At 43.1% G+C, this 24,409-nt stretch overlaps 1 protein-coding gene across 1 annotated transcript in view; it reads left to right on the top strand.

Annotated features, from left to right (window-relative positions):
- Window positions 1–24,409, top strand: part of HIBCH (3-hydroxyisobutyryl-CoA hydrolase) — a 206,669-nt gene that overhangs the window by 21,162 nt on the left and 161,098 nt on the right. Inside the window, exon 3 of the mRNA XM_063430164.1 lies at window positions 7,986–8,126. Coding sequence (XP_063286234.1) covers window positions 7,986–8,126 — 141 coding nt within the window. The remainder of the gene's footprint in view (window positions 1–7,985; window positions 8,127–24,409) is intronic.

Below are 24,409 nucleotides of genomic sequence, written 5' to 3'. Positions count from 1 at the left end.
TACATAAAAATCTGGGCTAATTAATCTTACACCCCTTCTTTGTAAAATTATATGTCTAGCTAGGTACACAGATGAGTGAGATGAATGACATCAAGCTTATATGTTTAGTAGATGGTATACTATGCTGAGTAGTTTAAAGTTCAAGCACATTGTTAACCGATGTGATCCTGCAAGTGGTGGGGCATCAGCAGTATTCCACCCCGGCTAGTCTGGATTTCTTGGATTGGTGTATGCAGCATAGGGTTGTCCGGTGTGATTGCGGTGGACATGGGAGCCCAGAGCGAGCTATGCCAGTGACAGTCAGTACCGGATCTCTCCATGAGTGGTAAGATGGCAGTCTGTCCCCTATACAAAAGGGTGTCGCAGTCCAGAGCTATTCAGGAGGAGTAGAAGCAAAAAAGATAAGGTGTAAGGAAAAAAAAAAAACAAGAAGGTCAAAAGTATAACCACCGTTGTTGGATCCGTCCTTATGCCCATTACAGTCCCCAGAGTTATGTGTTTTGTGCCATCGATGTCGTGAGATTGCATAGGGGGCTCTGAGTGGTCGGCAAGTCCGAGGCTGGGGTCAGCAATCTTCTTAGGGTGAAGAGGTGTGGAGGTCCGTGCGTGAGGGTCTCATAGTGTGGGAGAATGATGCTCGGATTTACGTGTGGGACGCTGCGGTCGGCCTTTTTTCAGGCCCAGTTACAGGGCTATCAGGTGGGTTGCACTTCCGAGGGTGGCGTTCGCCACTTGTGTCCGTCGCCTCTTACCCGATCCCTTTTCCCATGCAGGTAGATGGCACTAGTAGGCTTTTCTCTAGTGAGGATGCAGCTCCGTGGGTTGTTGTCGCATAGGGTTGTGTATTGCCGTGCAGGCCGCTATGCCGCCATTTTAGAGGCCCAGCTCGTGGTGGACGCCGTTAGGCAGGCCCGATGTTGGGCTTTGTAGGGCGAGGGTCCACTCCGGTGGGGACCGAGATAACCCCCCCCGGTCCATGAGGGGGGGAGGCGAGGCCTGTGAGGTGCATCACAAGGCTGTTGCGTGGTAGTCAGGTTCGCAAGCTGGATGGCGGCCGTCCGTCCCGCTCTCCACCCGCATAGGCCGCGGACCCCGAAGTCCCATTTCACCCACTGGGGGCCCTGGCACTCCCGATCTCGGGGCCCGCGGTGGCTCCAGCCGCAGCCCGGACACTAGATATGGCTTCAGGTCATACATTAAGCCGCAATAGCCTAAGTTTGTAGCCCAATTTGATCCGATTTAACAGGAGCCTCTCCAGCCTGCGACCGGTCAGCATGGCGGTCAGGCCCCGCCCCCCCGTATAAATTATTTTATTCCATTTTTAACAAATATACATATCGCTACATAACGTCACAAGTCTAATTGCATCTTAACTTATTCATTACATTCACATTACACAATAGACAAACATATTACATATTACACCCTTATCTGCAAGGATAGCTCAGGAGAGAGATCTGTCTAAGCTCAGAGCTCTTGTTATTTCAGTGGTTACAGGTCTATTATATACCAGTTTAATTTATATAGTAATTTCTAGTTTGTTAACCCAACTTTGCCATAGGTCCCTTCTTTTTGGGGATACTCAAATCTCTTTCCATCTTCACCTGAAGATTTATTTGATTTTTAATCGTTTCCCAAAGCAATGCTTGATTTGATTTCCAATTCCGTGCCAGAACAATTTTAAATGCAATAAAACAGTGAATTATAAATCCTCTGGTTGTATTTGTCATATTTGGCCAATGCATATGCAACAGAACTACCTCTGGTTTCTTAACTAGTTCTATTCCAGTTGTATCTTTAATAAAACTTAGCATTCTCCTAATTGAGATCTGAATATTTGAGCAACTCCACCAAATATGTAGAAAGGTTCCGTCCTCTTTATCGCATCTCCAGCATTTAGACGTGACTCCTTTGTACATCTGAGATAGCTTACTAGGGACTAAATACCATCTATAAGCAACTTTATAGTGGGTCTCTAATAGGTTTAAACATTGGACCTGTCTGTGAGTATTGTTTATAGCCTTACACCATTCATGATGATCCAAAGAGCACTTTAAATCTTTTTCCCATTTATTCTTCTGAGGGAAGTTAGATACCTCCTTAATATTCCTAATTACCTCTATAGCTTTAGCTAAGACTTTAGGTATAATCTGATTTGAAAATATGAGCTTTATCAGTAAAGCTGGTTTTCTAGGCTCCCCAATAAGATGTTTCTGCAGGAAATGTTTAAGCCTCAGGTAATTAAACAGCTCTCGTTGAGGGAGTTGGTACCTTTCTACAATAGTGCCAAAAGGCATTACGTTATCTGAAGACAATATCTGTGACACTTTATTTATTCCTTGTATCCTCCAGTTATCTAAGGACAAGTTTATCATATTGGCTTCTATTATCCTCAAGTTTGCCGTGTCCATAATTACGTACTTAAGATTTAATTTATTTTTAATTTCCTCCCAGACGGGCAGCATTTGAGCCCAAATCCTATTGTTTTTAATATCGATCCCCATTTTTTCTACAGGTTTCGTATTCCATAATAAACCCTCTGGGTTTATTAATCCTAGATCTTCCATTTCTATAATAAACCAGCTTTCTTCTTTAGCCATCACCGTCTGGGACCTATACATATGGGTAATTACATTTGCCCAATACATGACTCTTATATTGGGGAAATTTAGTCCTCCATCCTTAGTCTTCAGAGAGAGAATATTTCTATTAATTCTGTTTTTCTTCCCCTTATTGATAAAGTTTTCTAAATTGTTTTGTAGTAACGTCAGCCAGGCATCTGGGATCCTAAGAGGAATCATTTGAAATAAATAATTCCATTTAGGAATAATATAAGAGTTAATAACATTTATGCGGCCCCACCAAGTAATCTGCATATTTCTCCAATCTTTAAGTAGTAGGTTTGTACTTTTTAGTAACTTTAGAAAATTTTCCTTCATCATTCTCTCTATATTCTTAGTGATGGTTACGCCTAAACAGTCAAACTTCTGGGTTGCCCATGTGAATGCGTATTTATTGCTAATTTCTTCTCTTAAGTTCTTATCTAATTCAATACCCATCACCACTGTTTTTTCGTTGTTTAACTTATAATTGGCTAATTGGCTGTACGTTCCAACTTCTTCCATCAGATATTTCAAAGACCTGATTGGGTCAGTAATTGATAAGAGAATATCGTCTGCATAAAGACTGATTTTGAATTCTTTATCTCTTGTTCTATACCCTTTTATGTCTATATTTTTCCTGATATTTTCAGCCAAGGGTTCTATTGAAAGGATATATAATAATGGCGATAAAGGGCAGCCTTGTCTCACCCCATTATTTATTGATACCCAATCTGAACAAACATTTGGACCTACTATTCTAGTAGAAGGATTTTTATATAGGGACATAATTCCTCTTAAGATCCATCCACTTATTCCATATGCTTCTAGAGTTAGTTCTAAAAACTTCCAGTTCAACCTATGAAACGCTTTTTCTGCGTCGACTGCTAAAGTCATAAGGGGGATATGTTTCTTGTTAGCGTTATCAATTATATCTATAATTCTTCTTGAATTAGAGCCTACCCATCTATCTGGTATAAAACCAATTTGATCGTTATGAATTAACGTTCTAATACTGCTCTTTTTTTTTTTTTTTTTTTTTTTTTTGTAAATCTTTCTTTTATTATGGCATATGCGTTATGGGGTACAAAAGAGAAAGAGGAGGCATTGTGGGGTAACATGAGACAATAATAGCAAGATTTTGTGCAATGCACCTCAAAGAAAGATAGCCATGGTTTTTTTTTTTTTTTTTTTGAGTATACGGTACATGAAAACAGGCTTTGCTAAACGTCAAAACAGGTTAGTAACACATGAATAACAAGATATGATCTCGATAACAAATTTAAATCTGTAGCCCTACAGTGTACAGTGTGGTTTCGCTTGTCCGGTGTGTGGGTCGTAGTAGGGGTAACGGAGCTTATCGCGCTGAACACAGCAGGGGTCCACTATGTGTATCGGCCATCAAACTGCTGGGACTAGGCCTATGAATAAATTGGGAGTCTACAAATATAGACTCGCGTGGGCATTGGACAGGTTTATAAGTACATTTTTAAACATGCTTAGTGTTTACGTAGCCTGGTATGTGCGGTTAGGTTAATTATTAGGGAGCACTAGTACCTCTGGGTATGAGACAATCAAAAATGACAATATAAACACTTAAGTCCCGTTCTGTTATCTAATACGTCACTGGCAGTAGAGGAGCTGCAGCCCCCACCTTATACCATTAATACGCTTGTACAGGCTGTCCAAACCTTCGCCCGGCACGGTGGGGGTTGCGCACTGGAGCCCAGGGCCCGGTTCGGCATATCTGTGATTGTAAAGTCCCTGGAAGTGATAGAGTTCCGCATTTGTGCCAGGATTGATGGCTTCTCCGGAAAAACGTAATAGGTAAAAGTGTCAGTCGTTGTGGTGAAGTTAATGTCTCGCCTGCGGTCTGGTCTGCATAATGGCGGTCAGTTCTAATACTGCTCTTAAGACGGTCTGCCAAGATGGATGAGAAGATCTTTACATCTGAATTGATTAATGATATGGGGCGATAACTAACAACGGAAGTTGGATCTTTTCCCGGTTTCAAGATGGGGAGCCTGTTCGCTCTAGTCATCTCTTCCGGGAAACTTCCTATTTGAACCGCATTATTAAATACTAATGCCAGTTGTTTACTTAAAATAGATTTAAATGTATGAAAAAACTTATTGGAAAATCCATCTGGACCGGGTGTTTTCAGTTTCTGAGTTTTTGATATTGCCTTGTTAACCTCCGCCTCTGTTATCGGCTTGTTAAGACTAACCTTCTGAGTTTGATCTATTTTTATTAGATTTGTATTGGTCAGATACTGTTTAATCTTATCCGTAGATACTTAATCGGGAATATTATATAGTTTTTTATAATAGTCTCTGAAGCAGTTTCCGATATCTCTTGGATTTGTATATGTTATTTGATTATATGTAATCTTAGATATCCGAGCGTTAGCTTGCTGTTTCCTCAACTTATTAGATAGCATCTTATCTGTTTTATTCCCTCTACTGTAAAATCTCAATTTAAGTTTTTTAATATTATTTGCTATTTTAATATTCAGACATTGTACTATACTCTTTTGTACTTCTGTTATTCGTCTACCTTTCTCTGCTGTAGGGTCTTCTTTATTATCTTCTGTAAGCTTATAGAGTTCAATGTATAACTCCCCTAGTTTTTTTTCTTTAGATTTAACTTCATAGTTTAGCTTTATAAGATAGCCTCTCAGAACTGCTTTAAATGAGCACCACGTGTTTAAATTTGAGGTATCTAAAGGATCATTCTCATTAAAAAAGCAGACTATCAATCTCTCCAATTTAGTCTTACAATTTTTATTATCAAGCAGGTAATTGTTTATTTTCCATGTTGTGTTGTTTCTGGCTGTCAGATTATCTTTTATTACAAATATATACATACTATGGTCTGACCATACATTTTCCACTATATTTATTTTTACCAGATTATCTACTAAGTTTAAATTGCCCCATATCATATCAATTCTTGAGTATGTGTAGTGGACTCTAGATAGATGGGTATAGTCTCTTAATTCTGGATTTTGGAGGCGCCAAACATCAAATAAGTCAAATTTGTTTTTAGTATTAGTCAGTGAGCTAGCATTTTTTATTATTGTGTTGTTCATAACACTCCCTTTCAACAATTTTTTATCTTTTTGTGGGTCTAATATGCAGTTAAAGTCTCCTGCGACTATATATATCCCTGATTTAACACTATCTGCTTTGTTTAGTATTTTCTCCAATTGGGCAACTGGGGCTACATTAGGAAGGTATATGTTAACTATAGTGTATTTTATTTCATTTATTCGACACACTAAAATCATAAATCTTCCCTCTATATCTGATTCTTGATATAGTTTCTCCCACTTAACCTTATCCGAGATTATCATTGCTACGCCTCTTTTTTTTTTTTTCCTTCATAGATGCGTGTAGAATGATTGGGAACTTCTTTCCCCCCCATGTTAGTTTCTCATTTTGCCTCCAGTGTGTCTCTTGTACCAAGCAAATATCAATTTTTTCTTTTATCATTTGTTTACACAACAGGGATCTTTTATAAATCGTGTTCAAACCCTGAGCGTTTATAGACATAAACTTAACCATATTTTAGTTCTCTCCTACTGTTTTCCCCTCTCCTGACCTTAAAACCTTGCAGATAACACATATATCTAACAAACAACATACCATAAATTAGGGACATCTTCTAGTCCCACAACCAAACCTATCTCACAGAATGCTAATCTAACCTCTGTGGATAGACCCCGTCTCGTAGGTGCCCTCCTACCCCGAGACTTGTGCTTAATACCAGCATCAAGCAGGTCTATGAGTTAGCATCATAGGGCATTAGCTAAGGGGGAGACAAAAAAAAACAAAAACATTTTCTTGACATAATCTTATCCAAATATTACCCTTAAACATCCTTGTTATACTATATAAAACTTTATGGACAACCTTCTTTATAATTTGTTTGTTCATTGTGCTGAATTATACCACCTTCTTATTAATTATAGTGATTCTATCTCTCCTATGTCCTTTTTTTCTATAAATCCGTTTTGAGCGCATTTCCAATTTACCCTTCGTGAGCCAATATATACTATCGTAATAAGATATAGATTTTCTAACTTCCTTATATAAACTATTACTCCCCAGTATCATTATAGTGATTATTTCTCTACTAAGGGCCTATTTCTATATTTCTATAGTGAACATTTTATACTAGTTTAGCCTTAAGTTCCCCTTTTGTATATAGATATTTATACATCCTTATTGTCTTAAAGTGCCTATACCAAAAAAACTTATTCTAACCTTCTCTAATTATTACTTTTACTTAATTTACCTCTATATATCTTCATTGTGACATTAAAAAAAAAAAAAAAAAAAAAAGTACTCAATACTTATTCTCAGTTTACCATAAACTATCCTTGTATCCTGTATAGCCCCCTGTGTCCTTATTTATATTACAATTATTACTTGTGTTGATTTATACAAACTATTTCATCCAATATTATTATAGTGACTTTTTCTCTACTGACAACCTTTTCCTGAACCTCTATAGTGAATATTTATTACCAATTAACATTTCTCTCTCATTTGTAATATAACCCAATACTCCTTTTATAATTATTCTTACATCTCCATACAAATTTCTACACCATAATAATAAATTTTCCTTTCTCTTCTCCCTTTTTCGTTCCCTTCTTTTTCCTTAGTGATCGTTTCTCTGCTAAAAGCCTTTTTATATACATTTATATTGAACACTATTTCCCAATTTACCATATACTAACCCTTTTATAATATATCAGCCAATATGATAATATAAACGTTCTTACATCATTATTCTCTTAAAGTGCATATGTCTATACCAGAGGACTTATTCTCTATTTTTCCTCTTAGTTTACCCTTAAATAGCACCATTGTGATGTATTAACCCTTGTGAGAGAAAAAAAAGGTCTTTGTATTTAAATCTTCATTGTACTCCCTTAACTGTTTATTGGATCTTTTTGTTTTGAGAGCATAACCGACTTAGTCCAATCTTCTAGGTCTTTGGCTGAAGTAAATGTTCTCCATCTTTCTTCCCACCACACAATTATTTTTGATGGCTGTACCCATTTATATGTTGTATTATTTTTCTTCAGTGGTTCTAAAGCTTGCCGAAAAGTTCTTCTCCATCTTCTGGTTTGAATTGAAAGATCTTGGAATGTAGTGATATCTTTAAATTTCTCAGATATATTATTCTTATTCCTCAGGAGGATCAATACTTGTTGTTTGCATGAGTAAGAAAAAAAAACATACAATAACGTCTCTTGGGTAATGAGACGGGATCTCCTTAGGTTTCCTTAATCTGTGTGTTCTTTCTATTATAGGAACATGTTCTAATGTACAAGTTAAGTTGCAATTTACTGCATCAATTTCTGTCTTGCAGAGCATGTCCAGTCAGACATCTTCAAATGCAGAAGTACTGCTGACAAAAACAGGATCTGCAGGTTTGATTACCTTAAACAGGCCGAAGGCTTTGAATGCACTGAACCTTAATATGATTCGCCTTATATATCCCCAGTTAAAGGTAAGATGCGTAATATACATAAGCTCTATGTGTTTCTGGAATTCAGAAATTTCATTGCTTAGAGATATAGCCCAAATATTAACATTATATATATTTATTTATATTTATATAGTTCAAGTAGTTGGCTGCACTCACGGATTTCCATAAAAAATAACTTTTAATGAAGAGATTTAAAACAAGATCAACGTTTCAGTCCTCCTTGTGGACTTTCACCAGGATTGCTTCAGGACGTCCTGTAAGCCTGGGTACTTATGCACAAAGCGTTGGACGATCAGATTACACACATGTGCCATGCACGGCACATGTGTCAACTTGCCCAAATTCAATGCCGCCAACAAATTTCTTCCGTTGTCACAAACCACTTTGCCGATCTCCAGTTGGTGCGGAGTCAGCCACTGATCCACCTGTGCGTTTAGGGCGGACAGGAGTGTTGGTCCGGTGTGACTCTCTGCTTTCAGGCAAGTCAACACCAAGACGGCGTGACACTGCCGTATCTGGGATGTGGAATAGTACCTGTGGAGCAAGACGCAGCAGCAGAAGAGGACTCAGCCGAGGAGGTTATAAAAGAGGATGGAGTAGGAGGAGTAGAGGAGGTGGCAGCAGGCCTGCCTGCAAGTCGTGGCGGTTTTACCAACTCCTTTGCAGAGCCACGCATTCCATGCTTGGCAGCCGTCAGCAGGTTTACCCAATGCGCAGTGTAGGTGATATACCTGCCCTGACCATGCTTTGCAGACCAGGTATCAGTGGTCAGATGGACCCTTGCCCCACCACTGTGTGCCAGACATGCCATTACTTCCTTTTGCACAATCGAGTACAGGTTGGGGATTGCCTTTTGTGCAAAGAAATTTCGGCCGGGTACCTTCCACTGCGGTGTCCCAATAGCTACAAATTTTTGTAACGCCTCAGACTCCACCAGCTTGTATGGTAAAAGCTGGCGGGCTAAGAGTTCAGACAAGCCAGCTGTCAGATGCCGGGCAAGGGGGTGACTTTGTGACATTGGCTTCTTACGCTCAAACATGTCCTTGACAGACACCTGACTGTGGGCAGATGAGCAGGAACTGCTCAAGGCGAGAGACGGAGTGGCGGATGGTTGAGAGGGGGCAAGGAGGACAGCAGTGGTTGATGTGGCTGAAGATGCTGGACCAGGAGGAGGATGGCGGCTTTGAGTTTGTGTGCTGCTTGTACTCATGTGTTGATCCCATAGGTGTTTGTGATGTGCGATCATGTGCCTACGCAAAGCAGTTGTACCTAGGTGGGTGTTGGACTTCCCACGACTCAGTTTCTTTTGGCACAGGTTGCAAATGGCATCGCTGTTGTCAGAGGCAGACGCACACAAAAAATGCCACAATGCTGAGCTCTGCAATGACTGCATTCTGGTAGTGGCAACAGCATGCGTTGATTGGCGTGCTGTCTGGCTGACCCCGGGTGCCGATGCATGCTGTCTGACTGTGCCACTAGCTCCTTGCGACGACCTCCCCCTGCTTCCAACTCGTCTCCTCCTCCTCTCTGTCTCCCCATCTGAACTTTCCCCCTGTTCTTCTTCTCTTCTAGCGGGCACCCACGTGAGATCCACGGACGCATCGTCATCATCAACCGCTTCACTTGTATCTGACAACTCAGCAAAGGAAGCAGCAGCGGGTACAACATCATCATCATCACACCGTACGTCCATGTGTGTAATGCTGCCTGACTGAGACATATCCCTGTTATCTACATCCTCTGGCAATAATGCTTGCGCATCACTCATTTCTACCAACTGATGTGTAAATAACTCCTCTGACATAACAAGTGAAGCGGCTGTGGTGCTAGTGTTGGTGGTGGCGGCAGGCAGGCGAGTGGTAACTTGAGAGGTGCCCGAAGCTAAGCTGGAGGAGGATGGTGCGTCAAGGTTCCGAGCGGAAGCTGTAGAAGATTGGGTGTCCTGTGTTAGCCAGTCAACTATGTCCTCAGAACTTTTCGAGTTCAGGGTACGTGGCCTCTGAACACTGGGCATTATTCTAGGGCCAAAGGGAATCACAGCACCACGACCACGATGGCCCCTGCGGGGTGGCCTGCCTCTTCCTGTCATTTTTTTTACGATTAGTGGTACTATGCGTGCAAGCTACTGTGACAACAGATATGAGTGGCACTGTGCACTGGCAGAAGTTGGCAGAGTAGACGCTGTAGGCCTGACACACGCTTGCAGACAACTAACTGCTATTCAATCTATTACAGTCAAAATTGTATTTTTTTTTTTTAAATGTACACTACTGTTACACCAGATATGAGTTGCACTGGTGTGACACTGTGCCCTGGCAGGCCCTGAAACACACACGTGTGAAGGAAACTGACTGCTATTATTTCACAGTCAAAAAAGTTTTTTTTTTATTTTTTTTTTTTAAATGCAAGCTTTTTTTTTTTTAATTCTTTATTTTTGGTATGCAGGTAGTTACAACAGTGCCTGTGTCGCCACAACAGCGTTGACAGGCTCGATTCTCATAGTCATATGATAGTAGTATTGTGGCAAGTTGGGTATGCATACATTTTTTAGGTGAAAGAGGTGGAACAGTAGCTTTATACTAAGTCACGGCAGAGTAGTCAGCACATTTACATTTTTAGACATAACAGGTTTGGTACATGTTGGTAAAACTATGTAGCTGAGCTATGCATGTTTAATTGAGTAGGTATGAAACGATTATTAAGTTACAGGCTTATGTGAATTTATGTCAGGTGCAAATTTCTCCACACTACTGAAGATTGACCACCAGGGGGCAGCGGATCTCTGAGCAAGCCAGATTTAGCTTTCATGGAGGCTTAGGCAAGTTTGGATGATATCTATGCAGGTTAGCAGTAATACAACCGATTGTATTGTAATCAAGGATAACAATAATAAGCAGAGGGGTATGTTAGACTAGATAATATACAGTGCTCTGCAATAATGTTAGGTACACACATATTTATATATATTTACAGCCGCTTAGTTACTCCTTCAGCAGATGGGATTACACTTGTGATTACACTTTTGATTGGCAATTAGTGGTCGCCCGCCAGGGGACCCCTCTGAATATATTAAAGCTTTTAAAAAAGGGGATATAAGGACTGCTGTGGTAGTTATAGTCCCGATGTGTGTCGTGGTAGTATGGTGTCAGTCCCTGTATGGGCGATCCAGGCGAGTGCCTGTCTTAGGCGGGAGAAGAGTCCCTGTTGCTGTGCCGGTCATCGTGTACAGTATGGTGGCTGTAGTTGGTCAATCCTCGTTTGTCAGCCCGCATGCGGTATGGTAAGGCTAGGGTGTTGTAGTGGGGTCCCACTCTGTAGTTAGGCTGGTGGGGTATGTGGATGTACTCGCCTGTTCGCTCGGCTCACTTCGGCAGTCCGACCGTGAGAAGTCAGAAGGGAGCGTGTACCAGTCAGCCCTCAAGCATGGATGGCTGGGCATGCAGTCTCCGCCATTTTAGAGGTGGACTCTGCGCTCTGGGTTCGACCTGCTGTTGTTCCAAGTGCCGGTGTTGGTGCACTCCGCTGGGCCACAGGGTGGGGACCGGGATCACCCCCGCGGGTCCAGAGGGGGGGGGTAAACAGGGCCAGACTCGCCTAGCCTCGCGCTTCTGCTTTGCCGCTGGTGGGCAGGATAGCTGGGCAGCGGCCGTCCACCCCACTCACCGCCCGAGTGGTCCTCATCATAGTTAACGGGGATCCCCCCACCGAGGGTCGTTTGGCAGGTATGGCGTCGGTTTTTAGAGGTGAAAACTGTTTAGTATTGCAGGAGCTACTCCATTGTGCGACCATCCAGCATGGCGGTCCGGCCCCGCCCCCAAATGCAAGCTTTTGTGACACCAGATGTGAGTGGTGGCACTGGGCAAGTGGGCACAGTATACGCTGTGAGCCTGACACACACGCTAGCAGACAGGCAGGCAACTGCAATTAGATTACACAGGGGAAAAAAAGCAGACTGTTGTGTTGTTTTTCTTTTTTTTTTTTTAATTCTTCATTTTTCAACTCGACAGGAGTAACAAGTGCACAGAAACATTTTGCTTACGCAGAAGCCAACATTGGTATTACAATAAAATGCAGAATACGTTACAATATACCCCTATGATACCTTTTGAATACATCTGAAATGTTTGTCTCCCATTGAGGGTTTTACATAAATCAGGCAATGTGAGCGTCTCTAAGGAGTCCTAAGCTGGTAACTAACTGGATAGCTCTAGCTCTCCTCGTTCCCTTATTATTTTGACCATGCCTGAGGAGATTTAAGTGAAAAGTTTAAAAAAAAAAAAAAAAAAGTAAGAGAAGTAACCTTCCCTAGTGAATCGGGAAGTAAGAAACAAAAGATGGGGATGAGAGCCACATAAGAAAAACTTAGGGAAAAAACTGAAAAGAAAAATAAAACTATAACTAAATGGCTTCAGGCCCAGATCGGGACTCTACTCCCGCTCCCCAACCACATGAAAAACATAAGGTGGACATCGCCATGTCCCGCAGGGATCCCCTGCCCTCAGCCCCCACCAAAAGGGACGCAATATAGACACCCCCCTGTAGACTGTCGCAGAAGGCTGTAAATGGTCGTGTATGGTGGAAGAATAATACGATACCCTCTGCGCATCAGCGATGGCTCCTTCAGGACTGTAGTGGACACTGAATACACTAGCCTAGCTATCGATTTCCCTATTAAATCAGCAGCAGCTACACTGTCCCTCCTCTCACTAACAATGCAGCTTCCGAATGAATCTAAAATGGATGCTGAGGTGGGAGGGTCTGGGAGGGAGGGTCTGCTGCTGATTGGCTGGAATGTGTCTGCTGACTGTGAGGTACAGGGTCAAAGTTTACTCAATGATGATGAATAGGGGGCGGACCGGGGGCGGACCGATGTCCGCCACCGTGGCGAACGCGAACAAGCTATGTTCGCCAGGAACTATTCGGGACATCTCTATTGACTATCATTTCATCCCTGAAGGAGTTAATGTGAAACGGACTAGCATTCCATTGCTGAAAGGGTTAATGCACAACTCTGCTATCATGTACTTTTCCATGGATTTATATGCAGTGACCCTAGAGGTAGCAAGATTTTGCCATCACCCTACTTCCTGCTGTGCCCAAGGGGTAGCAGGCTGGGCAGGCACATACAGAGCATGTCAGGGAAAGGCTAGGTGCACTCTATGAAACCAGAAATGTGTGAGGCAGCAGTGGACCAGCAGGATTTCCCAATACCTGCTTGTAGTGAACAGAAATGTGGAATAGGAAGGGTGGTAAACCACGCCAAGAAACGTGCTACAAGTGCAAAATAGATGTCATACATACATATTGATTTTGGTTAATATAGCATGGTAAAATCCTCAAAGGAAACAAAAGGCAACAAAATAATAGTGCAATATGCTATAATTAATAGGTACTAAAATGTATAAAATTCTAGATGAAAGGCAAACTCACACTTTGCAGAGCTGCTAAGAGCTCTGCTGTATAGCGCTTGGACGGTACAATCCCCGTCTTAGTATATGTAGATGTTGGGATGTCCAATCTCAGCAATCAAATATAGAGAAAAAGACAAAATACAATGGTACAGTATCAAAGCCAAAATTGGAATAAAAATTTAGATATCCTACTTACAGTGTCCAGAGCAATGACTTGCTCTGGTGGTGATTACTTGTGGTGGTATGATCCCCACCAAGGGATATGACTGGAATCCAGCAGCACCAGGAAAGATTTAAAAGCCAGAGTATTGGATATAAAAGCTTGACTTTATTTCTCAAAAACAATGTAAAACATAAAATATAGCTTCCAGTCCACTTGACGCGTTTTGCCCGGGTTTGGGCTTTATCAAAAGTGTGGGTATACTTGGCATTCCGTCCGATTTATATAAGGGGTCTTGATGAGTGAATTTCCATCCGGTGTGGTGCTGTTCTTCCTGTTTCCTGTTTGGACCGGAAATGATGCGTCGACCGGAAATGATGCGCTGCGACCGCTGCTAGGTGATGGGATCTGTAGTCCGCATTTGTGTCCATAATCAGCGATTGTAATAACATCCTCATTCTCTTTGAGTTGTGGCTGTCAACCGGAAGTGACGTGCCGCGATTCGCAATGGTAGCTGGGATCTGTAGTTTCTTAAAGCAACCATAGTAAGAATACAATTCGAAGGAGCATAAATGCTGTATTTGCCAATGTGTTCTCATAGTCCGTTTTGTTTTACCCAATATGGTATATATAAAAAAGCATAATGTGTTGCAAGTTGGCAATTTAAGAAAATAATTTAGGAAAATAATTCAAATTAACATTTGAGAAGCAGATTCTTATAGTCTTTTTCTGCAACTCTTTATGTATATAATGCAGAGTGTGTGTGTAGTGTGTATATAATGCAGAGCGTGTGTGTAGTGTGTATATAATGCAGAGCGTGTGTGTAGTGTGTATATAATGCAGAGCGTGTGTGTAGTGTGTATATAATGCAGAGCGTGTGTGTAGTGTGTGTGTATATAATGCAGAGTGTGTGTGTAGTGTGTGTATATAATGACTGCAGAGTGTGTTTGTGTATATAATGAATGCTGTGTGTGTGTGTGTGTTTCTGAAGGGATGTCATTTGTGTAACGAGTATATACCCCTACACGCAGGATCCAGCCTAACAGAAGACAGTACAGAGGAGAGATACGTCTACCGGACCTTAGAGTGGCCGGACTCGACGTAATAGGATAAGACAGAGTCAGGAACGATCCGAGGTCAAGGGCACAAAGAGACAGCGTAAACGAAAACTAGCCGGGGACTGGTACACAGGAATCAGCAAGCCGGCAAACAGTACAGAATAGGATAAAGCGAAAACGAAGTCAGAATACAAAGCCAAGGTCAAATACGGAGAAACACAACTGAACACAACAAGCACTAAAGGGAACTGTAGCAGAAACCACGATAGGGCAAGGAACTAAGGGAAAAGGGTAAGTATAAGTAGCCTTCAAACTAATGTGATTGGCTCCTGTCACTTCCACTCCCCCAACAGGTAAGTGTATGGGGTGATTGGCATGACAGGAGCCAATGGGAGCCTTTTTGCAATTTAGGCTCCCACTGTCTCTTTAAGAGCGCGCCCGAGATTCGCGGCGCGCTCTTAGCTGCAGGCGGGACACGTGACCGCTTCCCGCGGTCACTGCCCGCCTTCCTGTCTGAACAGTCGGACGAGCCGCGCGCGGCTCGTGCAGCCGCAGGACCGCGCGCGGCTTGAAGAGAGGACCGCGTCCGCCCCCCGGATAAGGTAAGTACCGCTACAGTACCCCCCCCTGAGGACACGCCCTCCGGGCGGGCAGGACCAGGCCTGGCAGGAAAACGCGAATGGAAAGAACGTACAAGGCGGGGAGCATGAACAGCATCCGCAGAAATCCAACTGCGCTCCTCAGGCCCATAACCCTTCCAATGTACCAAGTACTGAAGCCGACCCCTAAGAAAACGAGAGTCAATAACAGCAGATACTTCGAACTCCTCATGACCCTCCACAGAGACAGGAGGGGGAGGGGGAGTATGCCGGGTATAGCGGTTGCGTACGTAAGGCTTCAACAAAGAGGTGTGAAATACATTGGGTATACGCAGATTCTTAGGCAGACCCAAGGCATAAGAAACGGGATTAACCTTATGTATAATGCGATAAGGACCAATGAAGCGGGGAGCCAATTTCATAGAAGGCACCCGGAGGCGAATATTCCGTGTGGAAAGCAAAACCCTGTCCCCCACAACATAGGAAGGAGCCGCTCTGCGATGCTTGTCAGCCTGAGCCTTCTGGCGGGCAGCAGAGTCCACCAAAGAACGCTGAACCTGCTCCCAAGTACTACGCAAACCAGCCAAATGCTCATCCAGAACTGGCATGCCCTGAGAGGAGAATGCAGCCGGAAGAACAACGGGATGCTGGCCATAGACAACGTAAAAAGGGCTTTTGCCGGAAGAATCATGAGTGGCATTATTCCGAGCAAATTCAGCCCAAGGAAGCAGGTCAGACCAATTGTCCTGATGGTGAGACACAAAACAACGGAGGTACTGCTCAAGAGACTGGTTGGCACGTTCAGCAGCTCCATTAGACTGGGGATGGTAAGCGGAAGAAAATGAGAGGGAAATACCCATCTCCGAACAAAAGGCTTTCCAGAACCTGGAAATAAAATGGCTACCCCTATCGGATACAATAGATAAGGGAATACCATGTAATCGAAACACTTCTCTAGCGAAGATAAGAGCCAATTCCTTGGAAGTGGGCAACTTGCGAAGAGACACAAAGTGAGCCATTTTGGAAAACCGATCTACTATCATTAGGATGACTGTGTTACCATTCGAAGGGGGTAATTCAACAAAATCCATTGATAGATTAGACCAAGGTCTCTCGGGAACGGGCAACGGATGCAACAGCCCACAAGGAACTCTACGAGAGGTTTTCATACATGCACAAGTATTACAAGCACTTATATAGTCAGTAACATCCTTACGTAAGGTATCCCACCAGAAATACCGAGAAACGGCTGACACTGTTTTGGAAATACCAGGATGTCCAGCAGTCTTAGTATCGTGATAAAGTGACAGAATATCCCGTCTCTCGGGAATGTCAACGAACAATTTATCATTAGGCCTCTCGCTGGGTGCCATGCCTTGTTTCGCTTGTATGGCCTGCAAGAGGGACGAGGAAATAGACAATATAGTAGTTGCTATTATCCTGTCTGGGGGAATGACAGGAGTGACATCAATCTCCTGTTTGTCAATAGTCTCGAATTGTCTGGACAGAGCGTCCGCTTTGGTGTTCCGGTCACCTGGCCTATAGGTGATTATATAATTAAAATGAGACAAGAACAGTGACCACCTAGCCTGCCTTGAAGACAATCTTTTAGCTTCGCTAAGGTAGGATAGGTTCTTGTGATCTGTAAATATGAGAATAGGATCCTTAGTTCCTTCTAGCAAATGTCTCCATTCTTTGAGTGCTAAAATGATAGCAAGGAGTTCGCGATTACCCACATCATAATTCCTCTCTGCCTTGGACATTTGTTTAGAAAAGAAGCCACAAGGATGCAATGGCTTGTCAGGAGACTCTCTTTGGGATAAGACAGCACCTACCCCTATATCGGAAGCATCAACCTCAAGTATATATGGCAATGAGGGGACAGGATGCTGTAAAATAGGGGCAGAGGCGAACGTAGTTTTAAGAAAGTCAAAAGCCTGAAGTGCCTCAGTAGACCAGACACGTGTATTGCCATCCTTTTTAGTCATACGAGTAATAGGCGCTACTATAGACGAAAAACCTTTGATAAAACGTCTATAATAATTAGAGAAACCCAGAAAACGCTGGATGGCTTTCAGACCTTGCGGCAGAGGCCATTCTATGACTGCAGCGAGCTTCTGGGGATCCATCCGAAAACCCTCGGCGGAAATCAAATACCCTAAAAACTGGACCTCGGACTGGTCGAATAGACATTTTTCTAATTTGCAAAAAAGACCATTAGCAAGAAGGGTCTTCAGAACTGTTGTAACATGTCTGTGATGAGCGTGAATGTCAGTAGAATATATTAAAATGTCATCCAAGTACACAATAACAAATGAGTGAATAAAGTCCCTTAAGACATCATTAATAAATTCTTGGAACACTGCTGGGGCATTGCAAAGCCCAAATGGCATGACGGTATACTCATAATGACCTGACCGAGTGTTAAAGGCTGTCTTCCATTCGTGGTCCTTTTTAATACGTATCAAATTGTATGCTCCTCTAAGATCTAATTTGGTGAATACCGTAGCATGTTTGAGCCTGTCAAACAATTCTGTTATTAGAGGTATAGGGTAAGCATTTTTGATGGTGATCTTGTTAAGACCTCTATAATCAATGCAAGGTCTTAAATCACCTTCTTTCTTTGATACAAAGAAGAACCCCGCTCCAGCCGGAGAGGAGGATCTTCTAATAAATCCCTTGTCTAATGACTCTTTAATGTACTCCTCCATGACACGGTTTTCTTGAACCGATAGGGGGTACACCCTGCCCTTAGGAGGTATAGTACCAGGCAACAAATCAATAGCACAATCGTAGGGTCTGTGAGGCGGTAATTTGTCAGCCTCTCTTTTATCAAAGACAGTCTTTAAAGTTAAATACTGAGAGGGTATTGTCGTAGATAAAGGAGGAACAGTAGGAACGTTAATAGAATTCACAGGCGTGACTTCAATAGTACATGACTCATGGCAGGCTTCACTCCATGATTTTATCTGCCCTGTCTCCCAGTCAATAATGGGATTGTGGGCACGTAACCATGGATACCCTAACACCAACTGTGAAGAGGGAGAGGTGATGACCTGGAACCGAATGGTTTCATAGTGTAGAACCCCTGTGTACATGTGTAGCGGTGCAGTCTCGTGAGTAACAACAGGAGATATCAATGGTCTACCATCTATGGCCTCAACGGCCAAGGGTATCTCCTTCTCTCTGATGGGAATATTGTTTCTCTTTACAAAACCAGAGTCTATAAAGTTCTCGGCTGCCCCAGAATCAACCAGGGCGTCTATGTTTTCAACTATACAACTCTCTCCCATATGTAAAGAAACAGGGAGAAGCAGTCGGTTAGGAGGCAATGTAGGAGACTTAGAAATCACACCCAAGGCCAGTCCCCTATAAGGTCTTAGGTGCGAGAGTTTTCCGGGAGCAGAGGACACTCCTTTACCATATGGTCTCTCTTACCACAATATAGGCAGAGTCCCTCCCTTCTCCTATGTAATTTCTCAGTATCTGAGAGTTTGGCAACCCCTAATTGCATAGGTTCCTCTTCAGATACTTTAACACTCTCCGGTATATTAACTCTGGGTTGAATAGGTGTAATAAAACGTCTATTCCTGTTCTTAGTATAGAGCCTGTCACGAATCCTATTATCTATATCGATGAGGTAGTCAATAAGGTCCTCTAAGGCAATAGGAAGCTCCTTAGCTGCTACCTCATCCAATATAGAGTCTGATAAACCTTCCATGAAGGCCGTAGTTAACCCATTATTGGTCCAATCGACCTGTGAGGCAAGGGTACGAAACTGTATAGCGTAATCAGCCACAGACCTAGAACCCTGTTTAACCCTCATTAATGCTCTAGCGGCATTCTTAGACCTTTTCATAGTATCAAAAGTTCTGCGAAAAGCTGTTAGGAAACTGTGAAAGTTATGCACCATAGGTCCATTAGCCTCCCAAATAGGGTTTGCCCATTCAAGTGCTTTGTCGGTAAGTTGGTGCATAAAGAACCCAACTTTAGACCTCTCTGTGGGAAATGAACGTGGATACATTTCAAAATGAAACTCTATTTGGTTAATGAACCCTCTGCATGTCTTAGAATCCCCTCCATACCTAGGAGGAGGCGTTAAATGTGCTGTAGCGTTAGGCATAGTCGATACTTCAGGAAGCAGGGGTGCAGGAGGGTTAGGTGCGGTTGCTGGAATGGTTCTAGCTAAGAGCGTCTGGAGAGCCTGAGCTATTTGATCCATACGGTGATCCTGCTCTACAAATCTAGCCTCATGGGTCGCCATCTGTTGAGCTAAATCTGCGGGGTCCATGGCCCTATCGTAATGTAACGAGTATATACCCCTACACGCAGGATCCAGCCTAACAGAAGACAGTACAGAGGAGAGATACGTCTACCGGACCTTAGAGTGGCCGGACTCGACGTAATAGGATAAGACAGAGTCAGGAACGATCCGAGGTCAAGGGCACAAAGAGACAGCGTAAACGAAAACTAGCCGGGGACTGGTACACAGGAATCAGCAAGCCGGCAAACAGTACAGAATAGGATAAAGCGAAAACGAAGTCAGAATACAAAGCCAAGGTCAAATACGGAGAAACACAACTGAACACAACAAGCACTAAAGGGAACTGTAGCAGAAACCACGATAGGGCAAGGAACTAAGGGAAAAGGGTAAGTATAAGTAGCCTTCAAACTAATGTGATTGGCTCCTGTCACTTCCACTCCCCCAACAGGTAAGTGTATGGGGTGATTGGCATGACAGGAGCCAATGGGAGCCTTTTTGCAATTTAGGCTCCCACTGTCTCTTTAAGAGCGCGCCCGAGATTCGCGGCGCGCTCTTAGCTGCAGGCGGGACACGTGACCGCTTCCCGCGGTCACTGCCCGCCTTCCTGTCTGAACAGTCGGACGAGCCGCGCGCGGCTCGTGCAGCCGCAGGACCGCGCGCGGCTTGAAGAGAGGACCGCGTCCGGCCCCCGGATAAGGTAAGTACCGCTACAATTTGGGGGAAGAGGGGCATTTTTTATTTTAATATTTATGTTTTTTTGTTTTTTCCCTCCCTGCTTGTTACCTGGCCAGGGAGGGGTGAGGTGGTCCAGTGGCATGTACTGAGCAGTGAGGGCGCCCGCAGAAGCTCTTACTTACCTTCCCAGCAGCTCCTTCAGCTCCCCAGTGTAAATCTCGCGAGTCCCGTGCCCGTACCGTAGAGTACAACGAGTTGTAATTAATGGTAAATTTTCAGGCTGGACAAAAGTGGTAAGTGGTGTCCCTCAGGGTTCTGTTTTGGGACCACTTCTATTCAACGTATTTATAAATGATCTTGAAATAGGCAGTGAAAGCCATGTATCTGTTTGCAGATGACACAAAACTTTGTAAAGTAATCAAATGTGAGCAGGATATTGCTTTGCGGCAGAGGGATTTGGATAGATCGGGGGACTGGGCACTACAATGGCAGATTAAATTTAACGTAGAGAAATGCAAAGTTTTGAACTTCGGGGTTAAGAATGCACAAGTGAATTAGGGATAACCACACACAAGAAGGATTTGGAAATTGTTATCGACAACAAATTAGGCAGCAATATGCAATGTAAATCTGCAGTTGCTATAGCCAGTAAGGTTTTGTCATGTATAAATAGGGGCATAAATTCTCAGGATGAAAATATAATTTTGCCTCTTTATAAATTGCTGGTAAGACCACACCTTGAATATGCTGTGCAATTTTGGGCGCCTGTTCTAAAGAAAGATATCATGGCACTAGAAAAAGTCCAGAGACGAGCTACAAAATTGATAAAAGGAATGGAGCATTTTAGTTATGAAGAAAGGTTAAAAAAATGTAATCTGTTTAGTTTGGAAATACGGCACCTGAGAGGGGATATGATAACTTTATACAAATATATTTGGGGCCAGTACAAACTTGATGGACGCAAGTCTCTTTTCAGCTATGTAACTATGTAACTCTCCACGCGGCCGCAGACCAGCACCGGTCCACGACTTCTGTTCAGCCGGGCCGTGGCCCTGTGAAAACTGATTAACCCCTGCGGTGCTGGGGGCTGACAGTGAAGCGGCAGGCTTCATCTAGCTGTCGGAGAGTAAACTTTATGAAGCGTGGCAGAGTGCAAGCACCTCCCCTCAGTGCAGCCCAGCCACTTACCGCCCGCCCAGCTTACTGCCGCTCGAGGAGCCTCCTACCCTGGCAGCCTGTGTGGAGGGGGCGGGGATATTAAAGTCATCATATCCCTGCTCCCTGTGTACCACACAGCACGGCTGGCGCCTTATGATGAGGCTGGGCTGCAAGACAGGACTCCACAGAGCCAGACAGCATGCACCCCAGGAACCTTTATGTACAGTAGGTATGTAATTGTGACTGTCTGTGTATGTATGTATGTCTCTGTGTGCCTGTATGTATGTATGTATGTATCTGTGTGCATGTATGTCTCTATATATGTATGTATGTTAGGGATGCAACGAAATGAAAATTCTGGACCGAATCCGAAAATTCAGGATGCCTTTGGCCGAAAACCGAAACTTTTACTTTTTTCCTCAAATGATTTAAAAAAAATGTTTTTTTCCTAAAATGTTATTAATATTAAACTTTTTAATTAATTTAAATAATCTAATATGAAAATCTTCCCTTCTCCCTTCTCTTTTAGGGCCCTCCCCCCTTAATGTTCCTCTCCCCTCCCTCTTTTTTAGTGTTCTTTCCTCCCTCCTCCCCAGTCCCATAGTGTTCTTTACTCCCTCCCCTATCCCATAGTGTTCTTTCCCCCTCCCCTGTCCCATAGTGTTCTCCCCCCTCCCATGTCTCATAGTGTTCTCCCCCCCTTAATGTTCTCCTCCCCTCCCTCTTTTTAAGTGTTTTTTCCTCACTCCTCCCCTGTCCCATAGTGTTCTTCCCCCCCTTCCCATGCCATAGTGTTCTTTCCCCCACTCACCGTCCCATAGTGTTCTCTGTTCCCTCTGTTTAATTTGATGGTTCCTAAGTGGCTACAGGAAGGAATTAGCGGAGGTAACCAGTCGGTCGGTCCGCTACAGAATGTATGTCTCTGTGTGCCAACAATCTCCCACAAAAAAGTATTAACAGAATCATCACAATCTAACAGGATCCACTACATCTGGATCAAGTCCATCTCTCTGGATCAAGTCAGGCTCTCCGTGTCACCCCTGCAAGTAATCCAGAGATTCATGCTCTCTGTGCCACTCCTGCAAGTATCCCAGAGACCCAAGTTGCTCCCTGTGTCCGGCTCCTGGAGATATTTCAGAGACCTTTGTTTACCACCTCCATCTGTGCCTTCTTCCGTAACTGAGAATTTGTCTTTGTCACATTTTTGGTAAGGCCACACGCTAATCCTAGCCAAAATGAGTAAAAATCAAACGTCACTGAAGAGCTGCTTTGAAAAAGGGGAAATACCCAATGATGAGACAGCAGAAGGCTCTAGGACTGACCATAAAAAGAAAGCTGCGTTTAAAGAAAATACCAAGATTCCTACTGAAATTATAGGTTCATTGTAATCGGTGATTCACATTCTCCACACCCACTTTCTCTAATTTGCGGCGATCGGCTATCCAACGAAGCCATGAAACCTTTAAAACTGCTTTGCCACTTAGAGACTAAGCATCCTGCATTAAAAGGCAAGCTTACTGAGTTTTTCCACAAGAAAAAAACATGAACTCGAAGAACAGAAGAAATATGTGTAGGCCACCAAATGTGGCTGCACTGAGAGCATTGTTCCTAGTGGCTGACCGTATTGCTAAAGCTAAGAAGCACCTTACCATTGGTGAAGAGTTGATACTGCCTGCTGCAAGACATTTGTTGCAAGATTTTAGGAGATTCTGCAGTTCAAAAGGTGACACGTGTTCCTCTTTCGGCTACCACCGTAACTAGACGAATTGATAAAATAGCAGAAGATATTGAGGCACAATTGTTACAGAGGATTAATAAGTCACCATGGTATGCAATCCAGGTTGATGAGTCTACAGAGGTTGGCAACAACACAACAATGCTGGTTTTTGTGCGATATATTTTTCAGGACGTGTTTGAGGATATGTTGTGTTCACTTTTGTTGCCAACCAACACCACAGCTGCAGAACTATTCAAGTCTTTGAATCATTACATATCAGGAAAAATGAATTGGTCATTTTGTGTTGGTATTTGCACGAACGGAGCAGCTGCTATGACTGGACGGATCTCTGGTTTAACTACTCGGGTCAAAGAGGTTGCTTCTGCATGTGAGTCTACACTCTGTGTCATTCATAGAGAAATACTGGCTAGCCGAAAAATGTCACCTGAACTAAACAATGTTTTGCAGGATGTGATTAAAATAATGAACCACTTTAAAGTACAGGCCCTTAATTCACATCTGTTTGTATGGCTTTGTGAGGATATGGACGCAGAGCATACACATCTTCTCTTATACACAGAAGTGAGAGGGCTTTCTAAAGGTAAATCACTGTACAGAGTTTTTGAATTTAGATTTTAGATTTCTTTTTGAAAACCAGTCACCACTGGCAGCAGATTTCAGTGACATGGAATGGGTCACAAAACGTGCTTACTTGTGTGACATATTCAACCTGCTCAATCTGTCTCTTCAGGGGACAACTGTGTTCAAGTTGACATTCAAAGCCAAACTGGAGTTATGGTAACGAAGAGCGAACAATGGGATTTTTGACATGTTTCAAACATTAGCAGATATTTTGAAAGAGTCTGAGCCAGGGCCTTTGTTCTCCCAGCTGGTGCATGGTCACCTATCTTAGCTTTCAAAATAGTTTTAGCATTACTTCCCAACCACAAAAGACCCCAGAAATGGGAAGGAATGGATCCATGACCCATTTGGGAATAAGCCAGGTGACTTGAGTTTGTCCATGAAAGAAGAGGATCATCTGCTTGGGATAGCAAATGATGGTGGTCTTAAAAATATGTTTGGGACAACTTAAAATCTCTATACGTTCTGGATTAAAGTCTGGACAGAATATCATGAGATTGCCAGAAAAGCACTGAAAAGCCTCCTTCCATTTCCAACAGCCTATCTTCTCAACCAAAACAAGACTACGGAGTAGACTGGACATAAGCAACATACTTCAGGTGTCACTGTCTTCCATCACC

The sequence above is a fragment of the Pelobates fuscus genome, chromosome 8, assembly GCF_036172605.1.
Source record: "Pelobates fuscus isolate aPelFus1 chromosome 8, aPelFus1.pri, whole genome shotgun sequence".
NCBI lineage: Eukaryota > Metazoa > Chordata > Amphibia > Anura > Pelobatidae > Pelobates > Pelobates fuscus.
The sequence above is the reverse complement of the archived record's forward strand: the minus strand, read 5'-3'. Positions and strand labels throughout refer to the sequence as shown.